The sequence below is a fragment of the Lipotes vexillifer genome, unplaced genomic scaffold (genome assembly GCF_000442215.2).
Source record: "Lipotes vexillifer unplaced genomic scaffold, Lipotes_vexillifer_v1.1 scaffold679, whole genome shotgun sequence".
Classification (NCBI taxonomy): domain Eukaryota; kingdom Metazoa; phylum Chordata; class Mammalia; order Artiodactyla; family Lipotidae; genus Lipotes; species Lipotes vexillifer.
In genome coordinates this window covers 53,939-66,186 of record NW_006797024.1, presented here as the reverse complement: position 1 = coordinate 66,186, position 12,248 = coordinate 53,939, and the positions used below count along the sequence as shown (strand labels likewise).

Genomic DNA, 12,248 nt, shown 5'->3' with positions numbered 1-12,248 from the left:
AAAAAAAAAAAAAAAAAAAAAAAAAAAAAGTTGGCATACCTAACAGATCAGAGGTCTCTAAGAGGAATATATGTACCCCAAATGGCATACCACACAAGGCACTGGGATGTGAGGAAGGAATATTAGAGCTTCTTTATATTTTTTTTTAGTTTTTTCTCTTCTTTTACAAATTCTCAATAAATGTTCTCTAATGTATTTGCAAGTAGAGTAGTATATGTACATTATTTTAAAAGAATATATATATTTTGAGTATGTATGCAATACATATAATATATACATTTATAATATAATGTTACCTATATGTATGTATATGTAGGCATGCATGCTCAAATAATTTTTTTTTTTGCGGTACGCGGGCCTCTCACTTCTGTGGCCTCTCCCGTTGCGGAGCACAGGCTCCGTACGCGCAGGCTCAGCGGCCATGGCTCACGGGCCCAGCCGCTCCGCGGCATGTGGGATCTTCCCGGACAGGGGCACGAACCCGTGTCCCCTACATCGGCAGGTGGACTCTCAACCACTGCGCCACCAGGGAAGCCCTCAAATAATTGTAATGAAGGGAGAAGTCACCAAAAACATTTGAAGATTGGAGTTCTTAAACTGGGCTTCTGTGAATCCCTTAAAATTGTTTACAAACCTTTTTATTAGAAACAATAGGAACCACAGCATTCATCAAGCACAAAGAATGACTCAAAAGGTTAAGCACTCGAAAGGTTAACTGAAAGGTTAAGATTATTCTAGGAATAATCTTCAGGACATTTAAGGACAAACAGAAATCACAGAAGTCAGATAGTCTAGAAGAGGCATTCTCCAACCTATGAGATGTCTGAAGACAGGAGTGAATCTGTATCTCAGCAGAGACTGCTGCATGTTGTATGAGTTGTTCTCCCATCTACTTAAAAAACAAAAAAACAAAACCACACACACACACACAAAACCCTCCTTATTTTGGGAGCCTTTGACAGAACTGTAAATGTGGTATGTATAGAAGTTTTTTTTTTAATATAATTTATAAATAATTAATGACCAAAAATGAAAAAGGCAGCTAGGCTACATGGCTCATAGCGCTACATGGGTAGAAGTGCCAGGGCATTTTTTTCAATTGACACATTAAAAAGAGTTGGATAAATAAATATATGATAAATTAGATCTATATCAGTATTTAAACACACCACCCCTTCCCCTGGTTTTTATATAAGTGATAAACTTATATATGTCTTCTAATCAAATGGAATATTTTTCTATCTTCTGGAATGAGTTTATTCTGGGGATGATTCACAGAAGGACTATGTGCTACCATGAAATTACAACCAACACTATAGCAACAAGATTATTATGTCAACACAGACAGTGTGTTCTCAAAGCCTAAGAACAGGAAAAACAATTTGAAAAACATATTCAGCATTTCTTAAAGCTTCCTTATATTTTAATTGGCCAAATGTAAAGTGGTCTTGGTTTCAAGTAACTGGGTGACATTTCAAGTTTATCAGACATTTCATGCTTATAACTTCTACAGGAATTAATGAATGTGGACCAAATCTAGTCACTGCTAAAGGAACTGAGACATAACACTAGTGTTATGTCTTGAAACAAAATATCTGTAGTCTTAAAACATCAGTGATATGTTTATTCATACAGGCCTCCATACTCAAGTTTTTAAGGTTTTTCAATTAAACTTGGTTTGCAGCTAAAGCTTATTGAGATAAAAATTTTAATAGGCTTTTTTATTTTTTAGTTTATAAAGAATCTTCATTCAAAGTGGGCATATGGCTCACAATATATACACTATGCTAGTCAGTCGCTTACTCCACATCTGGTTAATGTGCAACATATGCTATTTTAACCACATGAAGGTCACAGAGCCATTAATTTATTTGTAGTAAATATTTAAACCACTACATGAAAATAATAGCACACTAGGCAGGAAAGTTGAAAATTAAAGCTTAGCTCAGCACTCAGATTCTTCTGGTGTAATCATCTGATCAAGTTATCTAAACCATTAAAACGTGTGTATATAAACTTACACTGTGAAAGAAAAACAACTTGGGAGGGGAAAAAACTTTTACAAGATTTTAGATAAGAATAAGAATTCAAGAGATGGAATTTGGGGGCAGGAGTAGTTTAATTGAGCACAGAATAATATATACAGGAAGCTCAAAGTCAAGTGTATGACCAGTTGAGTGAAAATTTTAACTAAACTTCTCCACTAAAAGAACATGACAAATCTCTACTGGCTGGCAAGTTCAAAGGCCAGGAGTGAAAGGAAATAAGACAGCCGTGCTAAAGAAAATTCAACGGAATTCCTTTTTTCCTTCCAATAACTTTTGAGAATGTATATGGCAGAAGTTTACACGTACAACTTTATGTTTTCTTTGCCTAGTAGAGGAACAGAAAGAAGAGACTAGACATGGAATGGCCAGGGGAGATTACAGGAATAATCTTAGGACAGCTCAAGGTCAATTTTGAAAGCAAATTTAAATGGAGCTCAGGGTTTGTTACTATTTCTCCTCTTATGTGCTACAGTCAAACACTTTTTTGCATACTTTTGGAACTTGGAAAAAGACAATGGAAATCATGTAGTACGATCTTCTCATTTTATACATGCGGATATTGAGGCCCACAGAGGTTGAATGACTTGTCCAAGGTTAAAGGATAAACTCATTGTAGAGCTAGTGAGAAAAAAAAAAAAGCTAATTGTAGATATCACTGAACAGAATTGTTTAAAAATTAAGAGACCGAAATCAACCATTCAGCTGAGTAAATACCAAAACACAACAATACTATCCTAGCCAGTCCTCTGCAGCAGATGAAAGGCTCAATTTTCTTCAGGGTTTTTTTCTCACACTACTTGTATCCCAGGGAACAATTCGATTGGTGAGCCCGTTATCAACTACATTAAACCATGGGCCATGAAATCAACGTTGGATGAAAACTGTATTCTGCTTTAAAGCAATGATTTAGGGGTCAGAAGCCCAGTCATAAATCCATAGTGCTGCATGCACAAAATCATTCTACAGCTTCGGCTTAAGTATTTGAGACAGCATACAGTTTAAGAAAATGATTTTCTTCCTATTCATTTATTTTCTATTTTGTCTGACTTGCTGCCTAATGAAGTTACTTGTAATAAAATCAACTTTATTGAATCTAGCTTAAATGCCTTGGGGAAAGCTTTGTAATGAAGTGCTATTCTGGAGTGTTTGAAATCTGAAGGGAAATGAGTTGTGATAAGACAGGAAGTTCCAGTATGAATGGACTTCTCATGAAATAAGTGAACTTTTTACTGATTAAGCCAAAGGACTGGTGAAGAGTTATTTTTGGTCATCATCCTTCCCTGGAAAACAGAATTAGTAGTTCTCTTAATATCAGGTGAACAGAAGCTAGCACGAACCAGTTTTCTCTCCTAAGGAAAGGGGTTTTATGATAAGAATTTTGCACTCTGCCTGGAAAGGAAGAGGAAGGAGTCTTTGCCTTCAGTTAGTGGAACAGGCTGTCTGTATCATTTCCTTTCCTCGTTTTTAGTCAAAATTCTTGGAACATATACAAATTTATGAGTTATCCTATAGAATCTAACAGATTAAGCAAATTAAGTAATTTATAACTACTTAATTACAAAATTAGAAAATAAGTAATTATTCCTATCATGCTGACTCCAGGTTATTAATAGAATCTATCAATTTTTATTTGAAGCAATATTTATGAAGAATACAAACAATAACTGGATAACTAAAGGAAGGGAAGAACAAAATACATAACCATGCTTCTGACTCTACATAAAGCGTTATGGTGACTATGTAAAATCTTTAGCAATAAGGAAAGTTGAAAAACAGTAAACAAATATTAAAAAATCAGTTTCCCAATCTCTTTTGTGAACTGGCATAAACACAAAAAAATTACAAGCTAAAATAATTGTACAAATACTATTCTTTTTCCAATCACTTTTTATCATAAGACTTTCAGAGCCTTGGGACACTGAGGGACAGGAAGTTTTATCTTCTTATAGCAAATTAAGCTGTACATGATAAAATGAGTAAAGGGGAAGAAATATTTTTGAAACTTTTTTTGATCCAACATTGTAAAAAATTAAAAATATTAGAACCGTTACACTGTAGTTTTCACCTGTCTATACTGGGTACTTTTTATTCAACCTGTACAATACATTGAAAAGTTTCAACTGCAATTTTTCATAACCTAGTGATACTCAGAGATATCAAACATATTTGTATTCAAGGTCATCTTAAACATTTTCAGGGGTGTGCTATCTTTTAACTGACTTTTTCCCAGTTGCCCAAGAAGGTACAGACATAGCAATATGAATAAAACTAGTCTTCTTTCCTACTCATGTGGAATCATAAGTTGCTATTGACTTAGGACTAATTACTATTAGGCTCCTTTAGAGGTCCAAGACTGTTAACCACTGCCTCTCCAGAGGCACAGTCTATTTGGGCTGCTGTTTAGAGCAAATAACGCAGCTGTCAAGCGGCTCTGAAATATCAAGTGGCCTTGCTAGTGTCTGCAAAACTATCCACCTAGGAAGATAAGTATCGAGGTTGTTTCAACACTGCCAACATTAAAGATCGAAGAATAAAGTTCAACTAGATGATCTATGCTTCACGAAGTTTTAAAAAATATGAAGCTTGTATGAGAAAATGTTAAATGCCCTGCATCTTGGGTCTTGTTTGATTGTTGTGATCATGCTAATGAGTTCAAGGTCACTAAGAAGAAGAAAGGAAAAGAAAAACAAAATGATGAGTGGTGGTGGGGAGCAAATCAGAGAATAGAAACATTTGTGGACAGGAGTATAAAATCAAGAGGAGGAAAAAAAAGAAACATTCGAGGGCAAACAGGACTCAAGATGCAGCAGAGAACAGAATGCAGGGAAAGACATCAGCTGATTTAAACGCTACAGTCTTCTTGATTACATGTCAGTAATAGCTCTCTTTTGTTACAAAAAAGGACTTGGGAAATGTTTTTGCATTATTAATGAGGCAAAGGATTCCAACAAGGAATTTTTCAACTGATTAGCATGGAATATATATGGTCAGCATGCATATTTTTATTTAAAACGTATCTAATGACCAGAATTTATGCAAATTTATGCTATGTGAAGGAGGAAGTCATAGGTAAGTGGAACTTAATTGAAAAAAACAAAAAAACAGAAAACAACTAGCACATTCCTGTTTGCTACTGACCCTCTTCAGTTGTTGCTGCAACTGTTCCCTCATGGACTCAGGACAATTGTCCAGCTGGGTCTTCTGCTCGGAGTAAAGCTCCTGAAGCCTCTCTAGTTTTTCCCTTTCAGCATCAAGCTTTACCTTCTCCTGAAGTTCAGAAATCAGAAAATAGAAGAATAGAGATTACCTTCACACCCCAAGCAGTCGTTAGTGAACATTTCCCAAGGATAACACAAACAAGCAAACACACACAAACTCCAGACATCCTATGAATGTAGAAACGTATCTTGTTAGTGACTAGGATAAGGGGGTATAAGTGGAAGTAAGGACAAGGGGCCCCGTTTCTACATTCTCCAAACCCAGTCCACTCCGTCGGGTATTGGCAACGACCCCTGTCCTTCCTTCCTCCCTTCCTTCCTGCCACCACGTTACAAAAGTAGGGGAAGCAACGGTCATATTGGTCAATGGTCAACAAAGAACAAAAGAAATGCCAACCGAATTCCTAAGATAGCCCTGCAAAGAGTCACTTGGCAGGGAACCAGACAAAGGATAGCGGGCGTTTACCTCAAGCGCTGTCAGAGTCCAGTTTGCTGAAGGCATGTGTTAAGCAAACTTTGGCAATTATTAAAATTTTGTTCTCAGGTTAGAGGCACATTAGGTGCACAAGTTGATACCCTGGTCATGTGGAACAGTTCTAGCTCTTTGGCAAACTTCAGAGCTTAAGCAATTAGAAAATCTGCTGCCCGGGAGAGTGTCTAATTCAGACACTGAGAGAGCTAGTAAAAATGCAAGACTGACAAAGCAGCAAGAGGAAGGCATATTAGGCAGCTCAGATGCACCAAAGATGTGACATTTACTGTGGAGATAAGGGCTTTCCTACAATGACTGACATAAAAAATAATTGAAACATGGACCATGGGAAAAAAGAAAGGGCCAGAGAATAGAAGAAAAGAGAAGATAACACTAAATCCCTCCCAAGTCACACACTCCAAAGTGACCCTGGACATTCTCCAGGGTATAACAGGCAAATACTATAATACAGTATCACACGGTCTTCCAAGGCCACCTCTTAAACTGAGAAACAAAACTTCAATGCATTTAGTGCCAGTTTTCCCATCTTATGTTCCCTTTACGATACTCTGAACCCTTGAAGTAATTCTCTCCTTGTGTAACACTCTCAACCTAAACTAAAGCACTTTAATGGAATGGAAGCACCACCACCCTTTGACCCCTTCAATAAGCAAAATATTTACCATCACCTGAATTTCTTATGTTCACTATTGATTTGGTAGAAATAAAACAGGCTTCTAAGCATATCACAGAAAAAGTTTTTTAAAGGATGAAGATTTGAAGTAGCCGTATAAATTTATACTCCTCTCATTTCTTCATCCAAATGGTCATGATTTCCTATGTGAACACATACATAGATTCTTTATAAAAGATGATCGAGTTTAAGTCTAAAACTATATGACATCAATACTTACACAAGTACACTTGAATCTCCACTTTTGGCTTACATTTTAAAATGTCAAGGGCATTTTAGAAATGTATATTTTGATTTAGAAGCACTTTTTTTTTCTCAAAATGATTACATCTAGAAGTGAGAAAACTGAGAATCCTACTCCATATATCAACCTAAAAATGATTCTACAACTTAGAATTTAGCAGACGGTAATGAAAGTTTCCTAAAAGGGAATTCCCTGGAGGTCCAGCGGTTACAGCTTGGCGCTTTCACTGCCAAAGGCCCAGGTTCAATCCCTGGTCAGGGAATTAGGATCCCACAAGCTGTGTGGCCGAACAAAAAAAAAAAAAAAGGAAAGAAAGAAAGTTTCCTCAGTCTTTACTGTGAAGTGTGCTCACTGTGCACAGCTGCTGTGTAGGAGTAAGAAAAAGTGATGGCATCATTCACAAAATAAAGGATTCTCAAGTGTTACCTCTCAGTAAAATTGAATATACTAGTGCCAGTTAGATTTAGTCTTTAGCTTCAGAATTAATCATTTTTTTCCCTTAATAAAACCAACAATACAGAACACCTGTTGTCTTTGGCTAAGAAAATGTGTTATTTCCCTTGCGTGTAGATCTAAGATTGCCCTATTACACAGCAAAAGAATTTTGTCCACAAAGAGTTCTATTTCTAGGTGTTGTATCACCAGAATTTGCAGCCATTCTAGTTTCAAACAGAAAGTTAAATAAATAAGAAAACTATTCATTCCAATCAAATAGCAAAGATGCAAAGCCTTAAAATTTAAAATAATATTTTATAGAAAACACTGATACAATATTTAATAATATGGAATGGCACTGGCCTAAAACACAGGTCTCAACTCTGAAGAAATAACCAAACTATTCCTCTGATGCTCTCAATTTTTAAATTGCTAATAATAAGCACAAATAAACAACTAATAAAAAGTACCTTACGTTTACATAGTGCCTTCCTTCTAAGGTGCTCAAAACGTTTTGCAATTCCATACAAGGGGGCAGTTAGAACCATTATACAAGCAGACACCATCAGGACCTTCTGCAGCTTCTCTGTGGTTTATCCGTAATTCTGTGACCACTACCTGGGTCTCAGAGTGACAGCTCAGTGGGGCCGAAGCTAGGGCAAAGGAAGTGAGGGAAAGGATGAAAGAGGGACTAGTGACAGATGGGCCCGGCCATACACCACAGAGGGCCACAGACGTGATATCACTCCTACAAGAGCCAAAAGTAGACCACCTCTGAGCCAGAAAGAAATTAATATACCTCTCTTCTATTTACTGTCCAGGAAGTTTTCAAAGAAAAATTAGCTCTAGGCAAGCAGCTAATTAGAGTTGAAAGTATCACCTTCTACAGCGAAGGTAAAATAGTTGGACAAATTAGATGACATTCCAGGGTTCAGGGATTCTAGCTTTTTACATGTAAAATATGAACACTGGGTGTTATTCTCTTCCCCCGAGATTTAAATTAGTTAAAGTCACCTATTCTAACTACTATAGGCATAGCAATATTTTCCAAACATCAAATTGGGAGACAGCACAACATTTTTTTCTTAGGATTCATAAATTTGGTTTCAGGAAATAAATGAATTAAAATGCATTTTTAATATATTTAACAAATTTAACTTTGTGGAAAGAATAAGATTATAAAGAATCAGAACACTCCAGGAAGATCCAGATGTAAAGGGTGTATTTATAAAACAAAGACCAGAACATGACTTCCCTAGAAACACAGACACCTCCATCATTCTCGAATTGACTTGTCCTCTCTTGATGGGCCAGCAAAAATCCAGTTGGGTCACAAGTTCATTGTAAGATTCTGCCTATTTTGCATATTTAAGACTGATGTTCCTGGGAATTCCCTGGCGGTCCAGTGGTTAGGACTCCGCACTTTCACTGCTGAGGAGGGTTCAATCCCTGGTCGGGGAACTAAGATCCCGCAAACTATGCAGCATGGCCAAAAAAAGAAAAGACTGATGTTCCTAAAGTGTACATAGCACCAAAGGTAAATTTTTCACCAGCAAATGAAAGTAAAAAGCAGTATATAAAATTGGGCCTAGGGCTTCCCTGGTGGCGCAGTGGTTGAGAGTCCGCCTGCCGATGCAGGAGACATGGGTTCGTGCCCCGGTCCAGGAAGATCCCACATGCCGCGGAGTGGCTGGGCCCGTGAGCCATGGCCGCTGAGCCTGCGCGTCTGGAGCCTGTGCTCCGCAGCGGGAGAGGCCACAACAGTGAGAGGCCTGCGTACTGAAAAAAAAAAAAAATTGGGCCTACATCTACTTCCATGGTGAGTTGTTCATTCACTCAATGAATAAATATTTATAAGGGGAAGAGAGACAGAGAAACGAGGTAACTTGATCACTGTTCTCATGAAGTGGTTCTTAGCCCTGACCACATTAGAATAAGCTGGGTGAGCTTTTAAATATACTATTTCCCAGGCCTCCACTTAGAAATCTAGGGGGTATAAGGCTAGGGAACAAGCTTTTTATTTTATTTATTTATTTATTTATTTTTTTGGCAGTACGTGGGCCTCTCACTGTTGTGGCCTCTCCCGTTGTGGAGCACAGGCTCCGGACGCTCAGGCTCATCGGCCATGGCCCACGGGCCCAGCCGCTTCGCGGCACGTGGGATCTTCCCTGACCGGGGCACGAACCCGTGTCCCCTGCATCGGCAGGCGGACCCCCAACCACTGTGCCACCAGGGAAGCCCGGGAACAAGCTTTTTAAAAATCTCTCCAGGTGTTCTCATATGCAATCAGAATCACTGATTTAGCCACCCAGAATAATGTGAGAGGTAAAGGCAAAATTAATTACAATTTGATTTTTGTAATGAAGACATAGGACATTAATACAGAATCTACCCAAACTTGAAGACATTTGGCCTTAGCACCTTTCCTTCATAGTATAAAAGTCCTCTCTTACAGGTAACACCCCAAATGTAAAATTTTTACTTTTAGATTAAATGCCTCAAGTAAACCAAAAGAAAAAAAGAACTGTGAGATTCCAATATCCAATATGCTTTCAGAGAGGAATGATGCATTTCACTTTCAGAGGCAGAACGACTTGCTTCTAATCATACAAATGATCAGGAGTGCTTATAAATTTACCCTAAATAATTTGAACATGTACACAAGAATTGCCAATAATCTTGAATAAACTTAATAATCTAAGGCTTTCTCGGGACCACTGATTTTGCCAGATCTATGGTTAAAAGACAATAATAAATTTTCTCTTTTTTTTTTTTTTGGAAGAATGCTTCTTTATTCATCTTATGAAGTCTATATAATCTTTTTTTTTTGACATCTTTATTGGGGTATAATTGCTTTACAATGGTGTGTTAGTTTCTGCTTTATAACAAAGTGAATCAGTTATACATATACATATGTTCCCATATCTCTTCCCTCTTGCGTCTCCCTCCCTCCCACCCTCCCCACCCCACCCCTCCAGGCGGTCACAAAGCACTGAGTTGATCTCCCTGTGCTATGCAGCTGCTTCCCACCATCTATCTACCCTACGTTTCGTAGTGTATATATGTCCATGCCTCTCCCTCGCCCTGTCACAGCTCACCCTTCCCCCTCCCCATATCCCCAAGTCCGTTCTCTAATAGGTCTGTGTCTTTATTCCTATCTTACCCCTAGGTTCTTCATGACATTTTTTTTTCTTAAATTCCATATATATGCGTTAGCATACGGTATTTGTCTTTCTCTTTCCGACTTACTTCACTCTGTATGACAGACTCCAGGTCTATCCACCTCATTACAAATAGCTCAATTTCGTTTCTTTTTATGGCTGAGTAATATAATAATAAATTTTCTCTAAGTTGTATTCTCGAAGGAACGAACTGAAATTTAACTTGCTGGCTCTATTTGAATTCCAATACTACACGGAAAATTTCTGAATACCTATAAAAAAATAATTTTACCATATTTAACTAATATTTGGTAAGCAGATGGTTCAGGGTTACCCTGCAAAGATGCCTACTTCATTAGTTTATAGGGTTGCCAGATAAAATAGAGGATGCACAGTTAAACGTGAATTTAAGATGAACAACAAATGATTTTTTTAAATGTAAGTACGTCTTAAATAACGCATGGGACATAATTATACCAAAAAATTATTCTCTTTATTTGAAATTTAAATTTAACCAAGCATCCTATATATTTTTTCCTAATTTGGCAGCCTTATTAGATTGATAAAGATTTTCTTAAAAATTAAGATTCATCTTTGTAATTTCCAAACTGTTCAGCATAGACTCCAGCATGCACTAGGTACTCAGGCCATGTTTATTGAAACACTGGGTCAAGTTTGGAATTGATGCAGTGATATGTTAAAATTCATAGTACCTAAGCCATCATTTTTAAGGGTAGCCCATCCAAAGTCCTCTCCATACACCCTGAGAGTCCCCTTCCTTCCAGTTCCTGAGCCCTGTGGGGTGGTTTGAGAGGCAGGCATCCTCAGAGGTTCAACATTAGGCAATTGTTTTAGGCCCAAAATCACTTATCTGAAATTCTTAAGGCCAGATGTGTTCTAGATTTCAGAATATTCTGCATTTGATAGAGGTAACACAGTTCATATAGCATATACTGTATGGCATTTCCACTGAGGTCTGGGGCAAAACCCTGTAATCAAACATGTTTCTATGTCTGCAGCTACTTATGAATATTCATATTGAGTGTGAATATCAGTCCAAGTCAGGTTTTGAAACCAACTAAGTTTTGGTGCCAACCTTCTAAAAAGTTTTTTTCCTCTACAAAACTTTTCAGAATTGCAGAGGAAAGATTACGGACCTGTGTCCCCAGATGGTTATTGCTGAAAACCCATTCTCTGCCTGCCTCTAAAGAGGCATATTTTTTATGTTACTTTCCTAGGCTTTTTTTTACCATTGGCTTTGACTTTTTAATTGCACAGTTGATGGATGTTTAGTGTAGAAAACATTGGAAAATCAGAACACTAAGGATTTACATAATCAAACAACCACCAGAAAAAAAATCACACTAATCTGGAACCCTGTTGATTTAATCCCCAAATCCCATGATATATTTCCACTTCCTCTAACCAGGGAGCTAACTTTGAAATGTAAGAAAGAGGCACGGGAAGGGCTGGGTCCCTTCTGAACACTGCCTGTGACTTGGCAAAGACTCCACACTCAAGAGGCATTAACACTTTGCTGAGGAATTCTGGGCAGGCTCTGTGTCTTCCCCTGGCTCTGAAGGAAAGATGGGGAGGAAGTAACAGGTACTCTGGCAAGATAATAATGGAGAATACAATTTAACCACTTAAGACACAAAGCTATATGCTTATTACAGAAAAATTAGTCAACTAATTCAAGATTTCACCCAGCAACGTGTTGCATGGCATAGAGTGATTTAAACTTCAGCTCACACATTTAAGTGTGTTTAGCTATAAAAGTGTGCAGACCAGTATAGCTACAAAATATCACAACCTATCTGTGTGAGGACAGATCCTTAAACAGAAGGATGGTTTGAGCTTTGTGATCACCGTCTAGGTGATGGAAAGACTCTTCAACAATACTAAGTAAGCAGAGCCTTTCCTTAACCATTTTATTTAATTTCAGTACAGCTAACTTTTCATTGTCATATGCTAAG

General features: G+C 37.6%; 1 protein-coding gene across 1 annotated transcript in view; it reads right to left on the bottom strand.

Moving 5' to 3' along the window:
* Positions 1 to 12,248, bottom strand: part of LOC103083182 (pleckstrin homology-like domain family B member 2) — a 73,580-nt gene that overhangs the window by 34,468 nt on the left and 26,864 nt on the right. The window contains exon 6 of the mRNA XM_007469155.1: positions 5,187 to 5,315. Coding sequence (XP_007469217.1) covers positions 5,187 to 5,315 — 129 coding nt within the window. The remainder of the gene's footprint in view (positions 1 to 5,186; positions 5,316 to 12,248) is intronic.